Raw genomic sequence first — 23,521 nt, forward strand, 5'->3', positions numbered from 1 at the left:
ATTAGCAACTTTGTTGTTGATTATTCCATGCAAAAGGTGCTGCGTATTTAAAAAGCCTTTTCCCATATCAGTCTGCACTTTAGGAACAGACAGTAAATAAATAACCTGTGACCGAAGACCTTAGGGACAGGCTTTTTACAAATGTAAATCTGTAGATATGATGGGAGTAAACCCAGTAAAGATTTGTAAACAAGGATATGCCAATGCTTGAGCCTACGAATAGACAAAGCAGACCAACCTACCTTAGTATACAGCACACTATGATGAGTAAGGGATTTAAAATTAGTTATAACTCTTAGTGCACCATGGTAAACAGTATCCAATGCATGCAGTGTTCGACAAAGCATCAGACGAAGCATGCATATAGATAACATATCGACATAAATGTTGCATCAACCAGCTTCTTTTAGCATCAAAAGTAAGGCAGTTCTTGGTTCTAAAATAGAAGCCTAAAATCACTTTTAATTTTTTTCACCAATGGCTGAATGTGAGAACTAAAAGATACTGTATCAACAATTAAATTCCTAGATTCAATCTCTGCACCATGAGTAGTAGTAATATAACCTAGCTTTTCCTTAGTTTGTTTTGTATTTGTAAATAACATAAGTTTTGTTGTATTGGCATTTAAAACTAGTTTTAACTCAAATAAATTATTTGAAGTACATTAAAAGCAATCTGTAGTTGAGAAAGGGCCAGACTGGGTGTAGATGCAGCTGTGTATATAGTAAAAAGAAGAGGCCCCAGTACTGAACCCTGTGGAACTCTTTTAGTTATATTCAAAGTACTAGAAACAAGGCCATCCACTTGCACACATTGATTTCAATTTGTAGGATCATTTTAAACCAATCGAAAACATGATCAGATAACCAATATTTTGAGGCGTTGTAACAGCAAGGTATGATCCACTGTATCAAAAGTTTTGAAAAAGTCAATGAACATAGCTGCACAATGTTTTGAGTGTCCACAGAATCAATAAAATCATTTAATACCTTTAAAAACCGCTGTAATAGTGCTGTGTTGCTTCTGAAACCCGATTGAAATTTAGACAGAATACTATTACTTCAAGGCAATGCTTTAATTGATTGTTTACTAATGATTCAAGGACTTTAGTCAGGACAGACAGCTTAGAAATGGGACGGTAATTATTTGTTTGTGTGGTGTCCTCCCCCTTTTCACAGGGGGAGAACAGACGTTGATTCCATATCACTGAGACTTCATTTGTTATAAGTGAAAGAGTAAAAATATGAATCAAAGATGGCGCAATAAAATCAGCTGCTAACTTAAAAAAAAATAAGGTTCTAATTTATCAGGACCGGGCTATTTAGAAACATCTAAATTCTTAAGGGCTTTGTACACCTCAGAAGTTACAACTGGTGAAAAATTGAAATGCTGGCTTGACTGGATTCCGATGGGGCCCTTAAGGGTTGACATTAGACAAGATATACAGTTGAAGTTAGAATTATTAGCCCCCCTTTGATTTTTTTTTGTCTTTTTAAACATTTCCCAATTATTTTTTACAGAGCAAGGAAATTTTCACAGTATGTCTGATATTATTTTTTCTTCTGGAGAAAGTTTTATTTGTTTTATTTCAGCTAGAAATAGCAGTTTTTAATTTTTTAAAAACCATTTTAAGGTCAAAATTATTTTTAAGCTATCTATTTTTTCGATAGTCTACAAAACAAATCATCGTTATACAATAACTTGCCCAATTCTAACCTGCATAGTTAACTTAATTAACCAAGTTAAGCCTTTAAATGTCACTTTAAGCTGTATAGAAGAGTCTTGAAAAATATCTAGTAAAATATTATTTACTGTCATCATGGTAAACATAAAATAAATAATTTATTAGAAATGAGTTATTAAAACTATTATGTTTAAAAATGTGTTGAAAAGATCTTCTCTCCGTTAAACAGAAATTGGGGAAAAAAATAAATAGGGGGGCAAATAAATCAGGGGGGCTAATAATTCTGTCTTCAACTGTATATTTCTTGCTTGCATGTGTCGAGAGCCTGTGTCTACATGTTGCTTACTACGTTTACTTTGAAAGCATGTGCTTTCTGTGATGTAGGTTTTAGGACAATAACCATTAGCCAGTATATTGTGAAGCTGCATTTTGTTCAGTTTGCTTGCTTTCATTGGAATTGAGTTTACAGTTACTAAAACAATTTATTAAACAGAAGCTCAATTCATGCTAACACGATCCAGGTCAAACCCACAGCTCCCAGGTGAACAATACAGCCAAAACATAAGTAGAAGGTGACTTTTTTTGTAACTTTTATATGTATTAATTAACATCCAAAGATAAATTTGCCTAAAAAGTAGGTTGTGATGATCGACTCGTGCCTATTTTTAGTGTTTTTTTAACAGGGCCGCCCACCCTTCTAACCCACCCCCTCATGAATATCACCCTGATGCCTGGTTAATTAGGACAAGCAGAAACTCATTACTCAATCTAAAATTTCAGTCTGCTCTGCTAACAAATGTGCCCTGACTCATGTGGAATCATTAACATATATTTATTGGCTTTCACCACCAATGTAATAAACATATTAAAGATGTTGTTAAGGCACTTTGAGGGCCAGATTTTCTTCTTATTCTATTTGACAGCTAATGTAAATGCAAAAAATCTGGTGTCCTCATTCCCTCTTTGCCAAATCAGCATAGACATGCAATCATGTATGAATGTATGTATGTATGCAATATACTGTATATATACCTAAAAACACTGATGCAATTGTAAGCAGAAAATTGGGCTGTTCACCATTAATCAGCTCCGCTAATTGCCACACACCAACATTAGCCATATGGTGCCATGCCAGCTTGCAAGTACAGAACAAAAGTGCTTATTCCTATCGTTTTAAACTAGAGAGGGGGAAAGAAACAGGGAATGTTTCAGGACGTTGTTTGTTGTGAAACTGGCACAAATTGCTTTTATAAAGACTGAAGTTGTCATAACACAAATATAATGTCATTAATCAAAGAAATAACGGAAAGGAAACATATGTTTTACTCCAATGATGGTAGCCACATTTGAGCGTTGACAGAGCAGACATACATCCTACTAATTACATGAGCCCATTTTGACATTTCTTCAAAAGCTACATCAGGAAGGAAGCATTTGGATCTATGATGTGATTTTTGTTGGCTGTCTTGATCTTGAATAGAATCATGAAAAACATTATACAACCTTCCTCACCCCTCAATAATCTAATATAGACATGTAAAAATACTGTAGCAGTGCTAAATAAGGCAAACATTTATAATCTCTATGAGTTAAGTTTTAATACATACATATATATATATATATATATACACTGTAAAAAAAAATGTACCTTAAATTCACAGCAAATTTACAGCAAATTACCGTGAGGTAGTTCACAGTAATGCACTGTGATTTTGTTACATTAAATTACTGTGAAATTGCAGCCATATAGTGTAACTTCACAGTAAATAGTAAAGTCCATTACTGTGATTTCACAGTATTATCTTGCAGAATAAACTATATTTTACTGCGAAGCAGGCATTCCTCTGCTATTCATTCTGATATTTACCCTGACTTTGAAATTATTTTGGTGTTTAACAGTGTTTGGTTTTATTACGTTTTTGGATAAGCACAAAGTTATGTTCATTTAAAAATGATTTCATATTTCCTTATTAACCTTATAAAACTAAATAAAGGTGCAGTGCACCCAAAAAAAGAAAAATCTACTATAACATTCATGTTGTTTCAAAACAGGATGATTTTCTTTCAAGTTTTTTTTGAAGTCGTAAGCAAATTGTTTTGGGGGCTGCAATAACATTCTGTTATTTCTAAATATCAAAAAGTGCCAATACTAGCAAGTTCATTTGTATTAATGTCTATGTTGAATAAAATAAAAATAGTTTGAATTCCTATAACTAACATGCAAAAGATATAGCCATTTTTTACAGTAATTTGCTGTAATCATGCTATCTGCCAATAAAATTATGAATACAGCACATTACTGCAAATTTTTACAGTTAAATCCTGTAAAGTGATACTAATGTAATTTACTGTGAGAATTACAAGAACAAGTTGTTGTCTATCTATCTATCTATCTATCTATCTATCTATCTATCTATCTATCTATCTATCTATCTATCTATCTATCTCTCTCTCTCTCTCTCTCTCTCTCTCTCTCTCTCTCTCTGTCTCTCGTCCTCTCTCTCTCTCTCTCTCTCTCTCTCTCTCTCTCTCTCTCTCTCTCTCTCTCCCTCTTCCTCTCCCTCTCTCTCTCTCTCTCTCTCTATATATATTATATATATATATATATATATATAGATATATATATATATATATATATGTATATATATATATATATGTCTTGATCATTAGGCTCCTATAAATCTTCTTCGTGAACTGTATAAACACGCACACATACGCACACGCACACGCACATAAACACAAAGAGGCATTGCCTTGTTCCAGTCCTTTGGGAGGACACTGACCCAGTTGAGGAAGCCTTGTAAAAGGAGGGATGAGAGAGATGTAGTTAGAGATTTTAGCCCTCTGTTCATGATGTGGTTTTAAAGAAAGACATTCATCACTCATCACCCATACCTATGAAATGAATCGAAGAATAAACACCAAGAAATTAATTATATAAATCACATACACATTGTTCCAAAAAAACAAAAAAAACAATTATACATATACATACACACACACACACACACACACACACACACACACACACACACACACACACACACACACATATATATATATATATATATATATATATATATATATATATATATAAGCATTTTACATTTCGAAACAAAATCTTCTAACCACGTGTAGTCCATGAATAAATTATACAAATTATCATTTTCTGAAATAAATAGGTGGGAATGTGGTAAGAAGAAACTTTAAGGGCAGAAAGGTGGGAGCAGAGAGAGTTGTAGGAGGAAGAAAAAGTGATGGGGCGAAAACAATGTCAGCACTATCATGTGACAGTTTTCTCTCCAGCCTTTATTCTGTGTCCTAGTGCCATCTGTGCAGTAGAAATGTGATGCTGGTGGTCTCCCAATCACCCTGTCATTCTGCTAGACCTTCAGAAATGAGAATTATTGATCAACTTGCAAGCAAGCAGTTCTATTAAACACAATTAATATGCATTTTTGTGTTATTGTGGTGGTATTATGCTAAAGTGGGTGATAGGGAAAATAAATGTAAATGTCTGCAATACATAAGAAATACCCTTCTTAACTTTCATAATTGATGTTCCTATTCTTGCAATCCATCACGACTCGTCTGTTAAAATATTAAGAAGAAAAAAGTCTTTTGTCTTTCATATTTTAGTTAATGTAGCTTGCTCGGCCTCTAAAGCAGCTTTCCTGTTTCATTGATGTCATATCGCCCTCTTTTAAGCCACTCCCCTTTAACATCTATCTGAAACTAGTTTTCAGTGTTGAATTAAAATACTGTTTTGTCTAGTTTAGCTTTCATAAACATTGATTTGTGAAAAATGAAACCCTAAAATGTCTTATTGATTGCACAATGCTCTTTTCTTAGCTTATTTTGTTTTGTTGTTGTCCTTTTAGTCGATGCTGCGACAAAAAGAGTTGTGGAAACCGCAATGAGACACCCTCTGATCCCGTCATCATCGACAGGTAGGTACTTGTGTGTTTGAAAACATTTGATACCTGTGTTTTTATAATCATGCAAATAGAGTCTATGGTTGAAGTTCTCGGGACATGCTGAAGTTATCACGGTCTGCTCTGTGTGTGTTTGAGTGACTTGTTAGTGGACTGCTCTGTCATGTTTTTGTATTTTGTTGTGGCGTTATGATTGGATGAGCCCAAACACTTGATATTAATGTGCCTTTTATTGGTGTCTTTGCTTAAGTAAATCGTTCGTATAAAGTCCCTATAGATATAGGCTATGCTTTTGTTAAAAGTGTTTCTTATCATTTCTCTTGAAAAGATGTTTTACTGTAAACATGTAAGCAATTTACATAATATGTTATGTTCTTCAAATTGATATCTGGCCTGGTTTTGAATTATTGTTCCCTTTAAGAAGTACAAAGGACAGTGTTTTTGGTCCCTTTTATTCATTCTTAATCAAACCCACATGTATAATGAGCTACAAAACAATAGAGGCGAAGACACCCCCCCTTAAAAAGTCAACTACAACCCCCGATCTTCACTACCCTGTTCTCACCATCTCTTTCGGTCCCTTAGGGCATCACTTTCTTTTACCTAACAATCATCTTTTTAAATCCAAAATTAAACCCTGCATCCTTTTTGAATGATGTAATTGTAGTTATTAATGTTAACATTAATGCTAATAGGATTCTTGCAGTGGTAAATGCTTTACAGTGCTTCAGGTGCTATCATCATTGTTGATGTTGTTTGCTACAAGCAAGCAGTGTGGAGTTATGTGTTTTATAATGTGTAAGCAATTAGTTGATGTCTAAGAACATTTACTTTGACAGGTCTTTTCCCTATTGTAGCAGCAAAATGGTTTGCATGTGCTATGCTCAATGAAATTTTTTTTTAAATATTTTTTTGAGACGTTATATTGAAACATCAGCAGAACATATAAAGAAGTACTGTGAAGAAAATCAGAGCTAAATCGCATTTGACTTGGTCTCACTGAAATGACCATTACCAGCACATTTGCAGCTTCTCAAGTTCCCAAGATGCTTTTTCCCACATAATCTGCCAATGGCACTGGGAAAGTTCACAAATCAAGGATAAAAAAACGTAAAATAACAGGTGTTAAATTACATAAATTTACCACAAAATAACGGCCGTTAAATTACAGAAATTTACCGTAAAATAACAGACAGTAAATTACAGAAATTTACCAGAAATTTTAATTTAAGGAAATTTCTGTAATTTAAAATCCGTTATTTTACTATAATTTTCTGTAATTTAACGGTCGTTATTTTACGGGTTTTTTGGCACCCCAGCTGCTTGAAAAAAACGTAAAATTACGGATTTTTTTTTAAAGTGTAGTTCAGGGATTCTCAACCGGTGGGCCGTGGGCCTCAGCGTCCTGCAGGTGGGCCACAAGATTACAATTAACTTAATTATTTAACCATAATTACTTGATTTTAATATTAAATATGTTTTATTAAAATTATTGGTGTAACGGCATTTCCTGGTTTAGAATGGTTTTCTGTTATTGACTACTTCAGACTCGCTGCAAAAAGAGTCTCACTGTAAAATACAGACTTAGCCGTGGCTGCACTTCCAACCGCTGCACGTCAAATAGGAGTACATGCTCAGCTGTGTAAAGCAAACCATCACACAAATGTAAAGGTAACGATGATTTGAGTTATAACCAGTTCACACGTGCCTCACATCTGCGACTTGTATCAGAGTCTTACATCTCAGTTGATTCAAAAATTATGCTATCTCTCTTTGTGTGAACTCTTTAAAATATCAGCATAGTTGTCCAAATTAGTGTTTTATAACGCGAGTGCGAGTGTTTTATGATGAATGTGTGTCCAGGAGGATCTAGTGAGACTCTGTGGTGCTTTAGTGAACAGCTGTTCACTACTGTCAGCGAACTCCAATAATATCCTAAAAACCCAACCACCTTTAGATTGATGTGATACAACAGGCTTAGATAGTTTTTACTGTATTTTACTTTTTTGTTTATTTTTAATGAATATGATCAATAGATGAATAGTAGCGAGTCCAATTCAAAGCAACAGCTTTTTTTGTCTTAGAATTCAGGAGCATTGAGTCTGTGTGTGTGTTAGAAAAAAAAATTATATATTCTATATTTATTTAATTATATATATATAGGATATGTTTAGGCTTTTTAGGAAATGCTGCAGAACAATAAAATAATATTAGTATAAGCAAAATAAAAGTTTTGCTAATAAATAAAGGTTTAAATAAAGCATTTTCTCCAGACAATCAGTTTAAGAAAAAATGTCAGGTAGGCCTCGAAGTGAAAAAGGTTGAGAACCCCTGGTGTACTTGATATGTATCGTTTGTCCAAAGATGTTCAAGCTCATTTGTGAAACTTAAATCCCACTGAGAAGAAATAAAACATTTCCCACTATTATCCAGTCCAAACAATTTTACTTTTTGCCACTTTAGGGGCTAATTCACACAAATTTATACTATCATAGGCAGATAAGCAAATTGTACTAAAATGTAGGAATGAGATCATACAAATTCATAAGAATTAGCCACAAAATCAAAAAGTTATGAATTGGTGTGCTCTGCTTGTTTAGTTCAAGTTTAGACAGCAGTCTGTTCGATTTCCGTTCGACCTGCTCCTGCAGAATGGACTCAGCTGTGACTGGAGCTGCTCAGCCAACTGCAGTTGGATGCCACAGATCTGCTTCCCCTCAACATACCTGCTTCACATATTTAGGGGTAGCTGACAGAGTTTATGCTTCACTTGACCAGAATGGTCAAAACTCTTGGGAGCCAGCTGTGGCTCATATGCCTTTAAACTTCACTGAGCAAACAGGCTCGATATGAACATTTAGTCCTGCTAAAGAAACTTTTTAATTCTTAGGTTGATGTCAATGTCCAACGTCCAACCTAAAAATCAACCAAATATCAACGTCTAATGATGTTACAGCTTGATGTTGTGTGAATGTTACCACTATGACATCTATCAGATATTGGATTTTGGTTGCCATATCTGACGAATAAATGTCAGTATTTGATGTCAATATGACGTTGGTTCAAGATGTTGACTCAATGTTGAATTTTGGTCAGTTTCTAACACAACCTAAAATCAACCAAATATCAACGTCATTTGACATCGTTATTGGACGTCAAAATAACGCTGTCCTTAGACGCTGGCTAGACATCACAACCTAAATCTAACCTAATATTTTTAGTAAATAGTCTTCTGACATTGTGTGCCTGCTGGGCAATGACTAAATGCACTTCAGAATGTTACGTTTACACACATCCACAAATTACATGTAAATGCATCAGCTTTTTACAGCGTAATTCTCAAAGGTCTACTTTTTACTCATACCTTGGGTAATATTTACAACAGATACTTTTACTCTACTTCCACTACATTTTTAGGCAAGTAATGGTACTTTAACTTTAGTATGATTTTCAGTACTCTTTACACCAGGCCTCCTAATCAGTTACATTTAATTAAGTGCATTATTTTGTTAGCAAAACTCCAAGCAACATGAACAGATTGCCACAGTTTAATTGAACATGTTTACACTCATGTTTCTGGCAAACTTGTTTCCTGTTATCAGTTGCAATTTTTAGCAACATTAAATAAATAATTTTGGCTAGGCTATCTCTGTGTTTGTGTAGGGTGGCTAGGTTTTTAAAGCATTTTTATTACAGCATGATTTTTTCAAACAGATGCATTTGTTCAGCAATTTCCTCTTAGTCCTTTTTAAACAATCTGCCAACAGTTATTAATTTGCATGTATGTTTTATTTCTTTTTTTAAATATTTCCCAAATGATGTTTAACAGAGCAAGGAAATTTTACAGTATGTCTGATAATACTTTTTTCTTCTGGAGAAAGCCTTATTTGTTTTATTTCGGCTAGAATAAAAGCAGTTTTAAATTTTTTATAAAAAACATTTTAAGGTCAAAATTAACAGAACAAACCACCATTATACAATAACTTGCCTACTTACCCTAACCTGCCTAGTGAAACTAATTAACATAGTTAAGCCTTTAAATGTCACTTTAAGCTGTATAGAAGCGTCTTGAAAAATATCTAGTAAAATATTATTTACTGTCATCATGGTAAAGATAAAATAAATCAGGTTTTAGAAATGAGTTATTAAAACTATTATGTTAGGAATGTGCTAAAAACATCTCTCCATTAAACAGGAATTGGGGAAAAAAATAAAAAGGGGGGCTAATAATTCTGACTTCAACTGTATGTCAAGAAGGTGTTTGATCTGTGGTTGTGATCTGATTGTGTTACTCATGATCACTTCTGCAGACCAAAGTTCATACATTAAAGTACACATGGTAATTAAATAAAATATTAATTTTAAAACAATAAAATAATTTTTTTAGAATGCATTCTTGGTACAGTAGGTACCCATTTTATCACACTATCAGTCAACATCTCTCATTACGACTTACTGTTTCTGTTATACACGTAATCTAAAGAAATATAAATCTGTGTTTTTTTACCCCCTCTGAGTTATTAGCTTGGTTAATAAGGGCTCATTAGCGTGCACTTCTTTCAACAAGCCGATTTGATTTCACACCAGCAATTAAACTGGCAATGGCTAATTCTGTTGGTTTTGCATTGAGAGTGGTGCTCTAATTAGATCCACAAAGTACACAGCTAATCCAAATCTGTTTTAAAATCACAAATGAATCCTTATTATACTGTTAAAACAACTAATTTAATATTTACATCTGTAAACAAACAATATACACCCTCGTCAATTAATATATTTGAGCAAAATGCATGATTGCAGGTTGTTGTTAGTCCCTTTGAGTGATTCACACAGGGAGGAAAAACACCACAATTCCACCCACTCACAATTCCATACATAATTATCTGAATTGTATAAATTGTTTCATTTGAACCAGTCCCTCATTTATTTGCGTATGTGTGTGTGTGTGATAGTGTCTTTAACCTGAAGTATCGCATTCAGCTGGACCATATGTTCCTTTAGGCCTCTCCCTATACCAGACTGACCTTTCATCGCCTCTGTAAGATTATTTCCAATACTTTAATCCTGTCTCATTGACATAGGCATAATGCACACTGACATCTAATAGACGCCTCCTCACTTTCTCCTTTCTTCCTCTTGGTTTAATCACCTTCGGTTCAGGGCCTCCACCCCCACTTTCCTCCTCTCCAGACCCTCCAGCCCTGGATGTCTATTGTTCATGTCTCTTTTTATTCCACACCCTCCCTTCTCACTTCTGCTAATGTTTAGGGTTCCAGAAAAGCCCTGGACAAGTGTTTCAGTCTGTGTGTGTGTGTGCTAATACAGTGCATGTAGAAGATTTGTAGGAGCCTAATGATCAAGACATATATAGACAGAACCTTGAGCATTCAAATTCAAATGCATACACACAAATACATGCATGAACATAAAAATACCATGTGATGTAAATAGACAGACAGAGAGACAAGACAAGAGATCTCTGGTTGTATGTTTTACAGAAAATTGTAGTAAATAGTCTTATAGAGGATGGCAGTATGTCAACTGCAGGAAATTCTTTTAGATTAGATTAGATTAGATTCAACTTTATTGTCATTACACATGTACAAGTACAAGGCAACGAAATGCAGTTTCAGTCTAACCAGCAGTGCAATAGCAGCAAGTGCAGGATACAGGTATAAGTTATAAAGTGCAGTTATAGAAAAACTATGGTAATATTTACAGATGGATGTACTATGAACATTATATACAGATTGTATTAGCTATGAACAGATTTACAATAAATGAATATATGTACAGGATGCTATCAATAATCAGGAGTGGCAGATAGATGAACAATTACAAATGTTCATGTGCAGTGGGTATGTACAGTTCAGATAAGTGAATCAGTGCAATGTAGTGCAATGAATATGTGCACACTTTAAATGTGCAAATGTTAAATAGTGCAGTGATTTTGAGGAGTATAAGTTAGAGGAGTGTGGGGGGTGTATTGGGGGGGCAAAAGAGTCAGTGAGGGGCAGAGTTCAAAAGGGAGACAGCTCTGGGGAAAAAGCTGTTCCTCAGTCTGCTGGTTTTTGTCCGGGGGAGCCTGAAGCGCCTGCCGGAAGGCAGGAGAGAAAACAGTCTGTGAGCAGGGTGAGAGGTGTCCTTAAGAATACTGCGTGCTCTGCGCAGACAGTGTTTCTTCTGGATATCCTCAATGGCTGGCAGTGTAGTCCCTGTGATGCGTTGGGCAGTTTTCACCACCCGCTGCAGTGCCTTACGCTCAGCAACAGAGCAGCTTCCATACCAGACTGTGACGCAGTTGGTCAGGATGCTTTCTATTGTGCAGCGGTAGAAGTTCACCAAGACGGCTGATGAAAGCTGGTTCTTCTTAAGTTGCCTCAGAAGAATAGGCGCTGGTGAGCCTTCTTGACCAGGCTGGAGGTGTTGGTGGTCCAGGAAAGGTCCTTTAAGATGTGGGTCCCCAGGAACTTGAGGGATGAGACAGGCTCAACGGCCATCCCATTAATGTGGATGGGATCATGTGAGCCTGTTCGTCTTTTCCTGAAGTCCACAATGAGCTCCTTGGTCTTGTTGGTGTTAAGGAGCAGATTATTGTCAGTGCACCAAGTGGCCAGATGCTGTATCTCCTCCCTGTAGGCAGTCTCATCATTATTGCTGATTAGACCAATCACTGTGGTGTCATCTGCAAATTTTATGATGGTGTTGGATCTGTTCACAGGCCTACAGTCGATGGTAAAAAGGGAGTAGAGAAAGGGGCTCAGCACGCAGCCCTGTGGCACACCATTGTAAAATGTGACGGTGGTTGAGTAGATTTGGCCTGATCTAACATTCTGAGGTCTGTTAGTCAGAAAGTCCATAACCCAGTTGCAGAGAGACGCGTTGATATCCAGGTCTCTAAGTTTGATCGTTAGCTTAGAGGGTATGACAGTGTTGAATGCTGAGCTGAAGTCAACAAACAGCATTCGTGCATAAGTGTTTTTATTGTCCAGGTGAGTGAGTACAGAGTGCAGTGCTATGGAGACGGCATCTTCTGTGCTCCTGTTGCCACGGTAGGCAAACTGATGTGGATCCAGTGTGGATGGCAGAGAGTCTTTCAGATGTGCCAGGACCAACCGCTCGAAGCACTTCATGATGATGGGTGTGAGTGCTACTGGGCGGTAGTCATTCAGGCATGTTGAGCTGGAGTGTTTGGGCACCGGCACAATAGAGGTGGTTTTAAAGCATGTTGGCACAGTTGCTAGGTTAAGCGACAGGTTGAAAATGTTTGTGAATAGCCCAGCGAGCTGTTCTGCACATGCTTTGAGGACGCGCCCAGGAATACCGTCTGGTCCAGCAGCCTTACGCACATCTGAACGCAAATCTTCTGACAGGCAGTTGAAATGTTTCCACTTATGAGCCACCAATTGCATCTGTAATGCTAGAACCATTTGGCATAGGAGGTCATGTGTCCTTAATACATCTGAAGATGGCCTGATAGGTTTTCTGTAATTCACCACCAAACATTTGCTTAAACCTCTGCCATAGCTTTCTAAATGAAAGTAGTTTTGTACCTACTTGTGGTGTGCTCTTGCTGTGATTTGGTGAGCTCACGCTGGGGGATGTCAAAAGCTGTCAGAATGGAAGAATGGAATTTGAAAGTTCCTGTGGATACCGTGGGACTTCCTGTACCCCCAAGACTCGGTTCTCAGCCCCTCTTGGCTCGCCTGACTCTTAACGCTCAGAGCTGAACATCTGGATCTCTGTTCTCTAACCAAAACAACATTCACAGAGCTGATGGAGGGAAATGGGTCACCATGCCCTTGAATTTTACATTAATGGTCTGTTGAAAAAAGTGCAGCTCTAAGCTAAAAATTCACAGCATGTTAAAAAAAGGTCAACTTGCTCTGAGTGACTGATTATATATTATTTAATAGTGATTATTTATGTTATATATTTTAAATTATTGTCTTTTGCTATTATTGCAATATATATATATATATATATATATATATATATATATATATATATATATATATATATATATATATATATATATATATATATATATATTTATTTATTTATTTATTTTTTTTTGCAATAATAGCAAAAGGCAATAATTTAAAATATATAACATTAAAAAATTTAATTCTACTTGCTGAAACGGGCCAATGAGCTCCGATGTTAACCCAATGAGAGTCAAGGTGTGGAACACACAAAAGCCACTAGCCGGATTGACGCAGATGAAGCTCAGTGGCTGAGCGTTTCATTTCTCTCAGATTTGCATTTTTGACTATTTTTCGCCATCTTTTGACTAAAAAGTGCTTCGCACTGTCAATATGCCTTATTCTGTGATAACAACCTCCTTGATGTACTTTGTCCCCTACTTATTCATTCGTTATGTTTCCTTCGGCTTAGTCACTTATTTATCAAGGGTCGCCACAGCAGAATTAACCACATCCCTTACTTATCATGTTCATAATTTTGTGCTGAACTTCATCGTCAATTACTGGACCACTGGTGTGAAATTGAAAGTATCATAAAATTATTCAAAATCCTTTTTTGAAAATACTTTATTGGCAGCTGTCAGAAAGTCTCAAATTAAGCAAAAGCCCCTTTCACACAGAGATACTGGTAAACATCTGGAAAATTTCTGGAACGACTTTACCAGTACATTCATAAAAAAGGTGTTCACACAGACACGTATGTTCCATAATTTTTCCGGAAAAGATCATTCACACATCCATTCCAAAATACAGGTAAATTCTGACATCATTTACCAGAAATTAGCTCTAAATGGCTGCGCTTGTATTTGTAAACAAGAAGGGGTCTGCATTTTCTTGATGGTTTCACTTTTATTTAAAGCTTTAGCATTCATGCAGCTGCTTTGTGAGACATCTAAAGGCAGAAACGAGAACCGCAGGTAAATGTTTACACATTTGACCACATTACAATTTCTGTGGATGGATATGAAAACATATGGAGGAACACTTTCACTTGTTGAGATGTTCATAATATGTGTGTGTGCTGCCACTCAAACGCTCCTTCACGTGCACACGCATTCAAACAACGGAAGTAGAGCTTGAAGGTAAACAAACAGTGCTTTATCATAAGCATTTTATCGATCATTTTTTACACAGTTGGTATTAAGAGTGAACATAGAAACGCTATTTGGCTAACATCTAGCAGGTAAATGTGTCTGGAAAAGTATTCAAAGGTATTTGTTTTCATAAACCATGTGGGCGTGAATGCGTCTGAGTGTTCTGATTGGCTAAAGTAGACGTCTCACGTCAGCGTGTTCTAGACGTTAACATGCTCTTTCCCGCAATCTTCCTTTTGCGTTCACACAGCACAGCATTCTGGCAAATTACAGCTAATGTTACAACTTCTCTTTCCGGAAAATTGTCAGAACGAATTTACCAGTATTTTCAAAAAGGGCCTGTTCACACATACAGACCTTTCCAGAAAATTGGTGGTAATTTTCCGGAAAGGTCTGTATGTGTGAAAGGGGCTAAAGACTACTATTGTTGGGTTGTCCATTCTGGCCAATTATAGGATGTATAAGAAGCAGAATAAGATGTAAAAACATGTAAACACAAATGGTTTTGGTGGCTACTGTAAGAATAATAGACAAAAATAAGAAAGAAGTAGAAGGTAGAGGGGCTGAAAAGGTATATATCCGTGACTTAAAATGTATTCCGCTGTCAGTGTAGTGCTGTGAGGTTGCTTCAATTTTCTTAGTGCCAGTTCTCTGTGACAGGCTGCATGTGGCCCACCTAATCCCAGCCAGGAAAGATGATGATCACAGTTAGCAATATTTAGTTCATTGCTGACAATTCTATCATGTACCTTGTTGACCAAAGCACCATTTGCATTTGTCTCTGTCAAAGTGTCTGTCAGTCCCTTTCAACGTTCCTTTTCACTGAAACATCAACTCAAATTCTTTCCATCACTGTTTCTTTTTGCTCTGTGCTGTTCAGTTCAATTTTATTTGGTATCTCTGAGCAAATCTTAAATTCTTCAAGATTTGCTGTTAACACTTTCTTTCATACTGAGTGTGTGTGTGTGTGTGTGTGAGACTTGTCAATCAGGTTCTTGAATATTATTATCAATCTGTCATGTTTTTTGCATTACTAATATCATAGTTAGAAATCAGAAACAGATTTCAGAATGTCAGTTCACATATTGTTGTATTTTAAAACCAACTTTTAATGTAATGTACTGAGTTGAAGGGACTGACAATTTAACAATTGTTTGATTGATTGATCTTTCAGAAAAGAGTAGATGTTGATTTCGGAAAAATACTGTTTACCATTAGTAAAGTCTAAAATCTGTGAGTAACTGATGCTGATGGCTTCCTGAGATTTTGACCTAAGCTGAGAATAGCAGAGAGGATGAACTACTCCTATGGCATTGATATAATTTCTTTCATTGTTACTCATTTGCATGTGTGAAAAAAAGCAGAAAAGTGTAAAGATAATTGTCAGCAATTTTCTGTTTTATAAATTGTTTTTAAATATAAAATCATTTAAATTTTAAATTGTTTCTTTTTTATTGGTGGCAATTATTCAGGATACATTCATTTGCATTAATTAATATTATGTCTTCTTTGCTTTTTGCTTTTTTGTTTAACTAACACTGCTGCAATCTTGCAGACTTGGGGAATCGCTGAAAAAAGCCTGGTGTGCTCCGTATCAAGGAAGGTCATACTGGATACTGACCTCAAGAAATTATTTTACACTTTGTAAATTCGATTTGTATCAAAACATGAATAGGGATCATGATTAACATTTTGCTGTGATGGCCTTCTTTTCAACAGTACCGTATATACTATATGTATACAGTATTAAACATATTTAATTCAATTCAATTCAATTCACCTTTATTTGTAGAGCGCTTTTACAATGTAGATTGTGTCAAAGCAGCTTCACATAAAAGGTCATAGTAAATTGTAACAGTGTAGTTCAGTTTTCAGTGTTTAAGTTCAGTTCAGTTTAGCTCAGTTTAGTGAGGTTTAAAAATAACTACTGAGAGTCCAAACATTGAAGAACAAATCCAACAATGCGCAGCTCTACAGATCCCAAACTGTGCAAGCCAGAGGCGACAGCGGAGATGGAAAAAAACTTCACTAAAGTATTATATAAAAGTATTAAACATATATAAAAAACTATTAACTATAATTCTATATTTATAATATTATGTGGAATATTATTAGCAATATTAAATTATTATAATTAAAAAAAAAGATAAATAATGGTTTAAATAATTATTTAAATAATGATATATATGTGTACACGTAGTGTATATATATATATATATATATATATATATATATATATATATATATATATATATATATATATATATATATATATATATATAGTGTTTCACTTTTTCCACATTTTTAATGTTACAGTTTTATTCCGAAATGGGTTAAATTAATTTATTTCCCCAAAATTCTACACACAATACCCCATAAAGACAATGTGAAAATAGTTTTTAAATAGTTGCAAATTTATTCAAAATAAAAGACCTGAAAGTATTCACAGCCTTTGCCGTAAAGCTCTAAATTGAGCTCAAGTACATTCTGTTTCCACTGATCATTCTTGAGATGATTCAGCATCTTAATTAGAGTTACCTGTGGTAAATGCAGTTGATTGGACATGATTTGAAAAGGCATACACCTGTCTATATAAGGTCCCAGGGTTGACAGTGCATGTCAAAGCACAAACCAAGCATGAAGACAAAGAAATTGTCTGTAGACCTCCGAGACAGTATTGTCTCCAGGCACAAGGCTAGGGAAGGTTACAGAAAAGTTTCTGCTGCTCTGAAAGTTCCAATGACCACAGTGGCCTCCATCATCCATGAGTGGAAGATATTTGGAATCACCAGGACTCTTCCTAGAGCTGGCCGACCATCTAAGCTGAGTGATCGTGGGAGGAGGGCCTTTGTCAGGTGATCAATAACCCGATGGTCACTCTGTGTGAGCTCCAGCATTTTTTTGTGAGGAGGAGAGAACCTAACAGAAGGACAACCATCTGTGCTGCAATCCACCAATCAGGCCTGTATGGTAGAGTGGCCAGACGGAAGCCTCTCCCCACCTGGAATTTTCCAAAAGACATCTGAAGGACTCAGACCATAAGAAACAATATTCTCTGGTCTGATGAGACTAAAATTGAACTCTTTAGAGTGAATGCCAGGCGTTACGTTTGAAGAAAACCAGGCATCGCTCATCACCAGGCTAATACCATCCCTACAGTTAAGCATGGTGGTGGCAGCATCATGGTGTGGGGATGTTTTTCAGCAGCAGGAACTGGAAGACTAGTCAGAATAGAGGGAAAGATGAATGCAGCAATGTAAAGAGACATCCTGAATGAAAACCTGCTCAGAGTGCTCTTGACCTCAGACTGGGGCGACGGTTCATCTTCCAGCAGGGACAATGACCCAAAGCACGCCACCAAAATATCAATGGAGAGGCATCACAACAACTCTGTGAATGTCCTTTAGTGGCCCAGCCAGAGCCCAGACCTAAATCTTATTGAACATCTCTGGAGAGATCTGAAAATGGCTGTACACTGTCGCTTACCATTCAATGTGATAGAGCTCGAGAATTACTGCAAAGAGAAATGAGCAAAATATCCCAAAGACAGGTGTGCCAAGCTTGAGGCATCATATTCATAAAGACTTGAGGCTGTAATTGCTGCCCAAGGTGCATCATCAAAGTATTGAGCAAAAGCTGTGAAATATATATATATATATATATATATATATATATATATATATATATATATATATATATATATATATGAAATTATAGAAAATCATCTGTAGTAAAATGGCTGCAGAGTTTTTATCTGATCTGATTTTATCTGATCATTATATTATTCTTCATAGACTACTGCATTAACGCAGTGCAGTAATGTAGATTTTTGCCTGGTTTGATGTTGGGCCAATCTAGTACAGAGACTTTCTTCTGGTCTTCCCCCACCAGCATGTGGGTGGCTGTTTTCATTCAATATGAATTTTAGAGGGACTGTAACTGAATAATTTATGAATGTATAATGTGTGGGATTCGCAAGCTCTCTGTATCCCCGCTGTGTTTTGAGTATCTCCTTAGCCGGGATCCCCTGTGCTCAAGCCCATTGTTGTGTTTCGATTCCACTTCCTGTGGGGAAAGGTCACCCATGGCTCTGAGAAAGAGAGAGCAGTGAATTATTCATGCCATTGACTTTGTGTCAGAGAGAAAGAAAAAACCTGAGAAAGAGAGAGGGGAAGAACTGAAGATGTTTTATTCATTTATCCTATTTTGAATCCTTTTTTGCACCTTCCATCATTAGAAACCTTAACATTTACATTTCATGCTAATTCACCATAGGCCCCCAGATTCCAGCCAAGCATAATTCTCACAGAAAAAACACTATATATATATATATATATATATATATATATATATATATATATATATATATATATATATATATATATATATATATATATATATTCTTATACTTTTTTTTTTTTTTTAGAAATTCATCAAAACATCAATATGTGACTAACTTGTAATATGTTGTGTTGTTATGAATACCTTGTTTATAAAAATTAGTTGCTACAAAAACAGAGAAACCTAACACTATACCTACACATTTGCCCCTAGCATTGCTAAGCAGTGGGCCTAACAAGGTGCCCTGAGGCAGTGTTTAAAGAGGAGGCAGGCACATACATTACTCCTGAGTCAACCTCTTGGAGTTGTAACGGCAAGAATTGAAGTAGCATTAGGGAGAAATTGACTTGCCCCAGGATATGTTGCACACAGATGAGTCCCTATGTCCCTGCAGCCTCACATGCAATGGGCAGTTAGCCCATCAGAACAGACAGGGTGAAATGGAATTCCTTTTTAATGTAGATTTAACTTTGCTCATTAAACATAAAATGGTTATTATTATCAGCTCAGAAATTTCTTAGAACATTCAATTTAAATGTGCTAGCCCCCAACTTCTGAAAGTTATTTGCTCTGAACACCGTTGTGCCACAGTTTTTGGTATTACCATTTCATACCACCTCTATATGGCAACAGTACATTTTTGGTTATCACAAGTAGATGCCATGTATTGCATATACTCACTGGTGGAAAGAGTACTAAAAAATCATGCTTTAAGTAAAAGTACCATTACTTGCCTAAAAATGTAGTGCAAGTAGAGTAAAAGTATCTGTTGTAAATATTACTCAAAGTATGAGTAAAAAGAGACCTTTCAAAAGTACTCAAGAGAAGTGAGTAGTGAGTATTATGCTGTAAAAAGCTGATGCATTTACATGTAATTTGTGGATGTGTGTAAACGTAACATTCTGTATTTAGTTATTGCCCAGCAGGCACACAATGTCATAAACGTTAATATTTGGTTAGAATTAGGTTGTGATGTCAGGTGACCCAAATTCATTGTTTAGCCAGCATCTAAGGACAACGTCATTTTGATGTCCAATAACAGCATCAAATAACATTGATATTTGGTTGATTTTTAGGTTGTGTAAAAAAGTTACCAAAATCCAACATCAAGCCAACATCTTAAACCAACGTCATATTGACGTCAAATACTGATGTTAAATACTGACAACCAAAATCCAATATCTGATAGACATAGTGGTAACGTCAACACAACGTCAAGCTGTAACATCATTAGACGTTGATATTTGGTTGATTTTAGGTTGGACATTGACGTCAACCCGATTATCATTTCCAAACAAAATGCAACGTTCCCACAACATTGGAGTACAACGTCAATCTGACGTCATGTTGACGTCTTGTGCTTGCTGGGAGTTTAAGGCCATTTCGGTCATCATACAGTAAACATCCGTCATCTTCTCATCAGTGACTTACATTTAAACAGTCTCTGGGTCAATGTGTGTAAAGATTTTGGACTTCTTCTTGGACTCTTTTAATGCTTCCAAGCAGTTTACTGAAATTATAAATCGCCCATGTCTTGAGGTAGATCATCATAATGCGATTTACTTTCTATGTGTGATTTGATTGGACAGGAGTCACAGGACTGATTTTTCTAATCCCCATAGACAAGAAAAAATTGTGACTGCAGGTTGAAGGAAAGTAGTGGAGTAGGAGTACCAATACTACACTAAAAATGTACTCAAAAGTAAAAGTACACATTTTTAAATCTACTTAGTAAATTACAATTTCTGAAAAAAACTACTCAATTACAGTAGTTTGAGTATTTGTAATTTGTTACATTTACACCACTGCATATACTGGGTGATAAACTTTTTTATGAATGGATCGCTGTGTGCCCATCCCCCACAATGCAGTCCCCAAATTACCACCATGCACCCACCACTCAACCCTGTTTGCATTAGCAATGCCATTAAAATTAATTGAAAGCTATTGACCATGAAACCCAACCACCCCTACTCAATAGAAAGGTTCAGTCACATCTTTTGCCCTTCCGTTGAAATGAGTCTTATCGTGAGGCTATTTGTGAGCTTTTGCACATGTAATTTCATTGAGCTGGCAAGTGATAAGCATTCCTTTCCCTCAGTTAATTTTTCTAACATAATTTAGCACAACTTTGCGTGCATTTTGCTGGCGTATTTTGTGCTGAGGGCTGTTTTAAAATTGCACTTTTGAAGCATCATTCAGAGAGTTCACTGTGCTGAACTGCTCCTTCGGGACTTCAAAAGGCTGCTATAAAGATTCATTTCCATACTGCCTGCTTCTCCATCACTTTGGAGGAAAGTGTGAGGGATGACACTTTTTAACTTTTCAAGACATTGACAGAAGGTTCCAAAGGGGTATGATCCATTTGCTTGGTCTAGTAGTCTCAGGATCGACGAATGTCTTATGGTATCAGCTTGGTCTCGCAGCGACAGCAGGGGTCTGGGGACAGCTGGACCCCGGGGAATCTGGCCTGTCACCATGCAGGTAGGGCATGATGGAGGATGCCACAGTAGCTGTCAGTCTTGACTGTTTATTTGCACATACAAAAAGGATGAAGTGATTTTTATGCTCATAAATGATAAAGCTATGAAAGGGCAGATGAAAGCTCCTTGCATATTCATCTCCAGCAGTTGGTGTCCGCTTACAGATACCTGTGCTTTTTGGAGTTGGGTTAAGAGGATAATGACATGGAGGTGGCCTTATTATTCTTCACCCTGGAGGTGTCTGGGAATGTGTATTTATGTAAGAAGCTTCAGTGCTAGTGCCTCCAGCTAGTAGGTCCAATATAGCCCTGAAATTCTTTTTACTCACCTTCTTCCTCGATTTAGCTTTTTTGAAAGAGGGGGTCGCTGCAGAGGAAAACCCTCTGGGGATGATGGGGAGTAATGATTGACAGGCCGTAAGCTTGCTGTTTGCAGACTCTTTGTCACTACAGCTAGACCCCAGCCCCTAGGGAATTATTCCACAAAAAGTTTAGAGCCTCTAGAGTTCAACATCTCAGTTGGTGGTGAAACTTCAGACTCATAACAGGCACTGGTACAGGCTGCCACTGAGTTCAACCAAACAGGTTGCACTGAGAATGTAAACAAGATGTAGATGTTGGCGACATGCATTGTGAAGTGACTCAGGTAGCGAGACAGCACTGCATTGAGAGAATCTAAATTTGAGGAAGCCGTGTATGTGGCAGTCATGCATCACTCTATTATTAATAGCAGGGTCTGAATAAAAACGCAAACCTTGTCAGATTTAACGGATGGCTGCATACACACAGCCGGCCCATCATAGCCAGCCGGTGGGGTGCTGCAAGATTGGGAAGCCGTCAACCCTTTGTGCATGTCTCAATGTGTTTTTATGGCACTTCAGGTAGAACAAGCGAATGGTGTGGAGTCTCTGGTAAGAGAGCTAACACCATTGAAGTGATGTTGTGTGATAAAACATGCTGTTCATCCTTGCAGGGCACAATTATTAACTTAATAAAGTATAAAACTTAATAATATAATAAAAAAACATTTTAAAGGGCACCTATGATGAAAATCATCTTTTTAAACAATTTGGACAGAACTGTGTGTAGGTATAGTGTGTCCACAGTCATATTGGGGGGATAGAATTTCAATGGGCCCTATCATACACCCGGCGTAATAAGGCGCAAGACCTGTTTGCCCCATCATGTTGCGATTTTCACACCAATGGAGCCTTAATTTTCCCGTTTTCCGCCTTGTTGTTTAATTAGTAAATTAATTTGCACCACTTTGTTTTTCTTGACTCATGGTCTAGAAAAGAGGTGGGTTAAGGCGCATTGTTGGCATGTTGCTATTTTGAGGAACTAAAATAGACTGCAATAGACCAGCTGAAAGCAGTTCTAAAATCCAGCGCAGATCATGTTAGTTGTGCGCCTCGCTTACACATTGTTTAAACAAGCAGGATGTACAGCAATACACAAATATCTTTACAAATGAAAAAGAATTAAAGGAATAAAATATTACAAAAATTGTTATTTTCTACATATTATAAAAACCCCTGCCTTCATGCCTTCTTCATCTCGGGGGGCCTTTTTTAGTTTATACATGACAATTTGCTTTTGTATAATGTTATTATTAGTAGTATTATTTATTATATGCATATTTACATTTGTTTTATTAAAACAAGTTTAGATTTGTCCACCTGTCAGGTTTTAGACCATATGGGACATACAGGGCCGGAGCAAGATGAACTGCCACTCTAGGCAAAGGACTGTCACGCCACCCTCAACCAGTGTTGCCAGATATAGCTGACAGATTCATGGGTCCATCCATAGATTGTGATTATGCTGCCCTGTGGTGGGGGGAGTTTAACCCCAGTCATCTAGGTTGCCTCTATGGACGCGCCGGCCCTGGGGACATAGCATGTGGTTAGATATATAACTCTTTTTTGCTGATTTATTTGTTTGCTGGAAATTAGAACTGAATTTAGAAATAGTTTTGAAACAAATCTTTGCGCTTAACA

The 23,521-nt window shown here is 36.5% G+C and overlaps 1 protein-coding gene across 1 annotated transcript in view; it reads left to right on the forward strand.

Moving 5' to 3' along the window:
- ebf1b (EBF transcription factor 1b) overlaps nucleotides 1–23,521 on the forward strand; it is a 232,292-nt gene that overhangs the window by 15,024 nt on the left and 193,747 nt on the right. Inside the window, 1 exon segment of the mRNA XM_056446497.1 lies at nucleotides 5,566–5,634. Within this exon segment, the coding sequence (XP_056302472.1) occupies nucleotides 5,566–5,634 (69 nt within the window).

This window comes from Danio aesculapii, chromosome 21 (genome assembly GCF_903798145.1).
Source record: "Danio aesculapii chromosome 21, fDanAes4.1, whole genome shotgun sequence".
Taxonomy (NCBI): domain Eukaryota; kingdom Metazoa; phylum Chordata; class Actinopteri; order Cypriniformes; family Danionidae; genus Danio; species Danio aesculapii.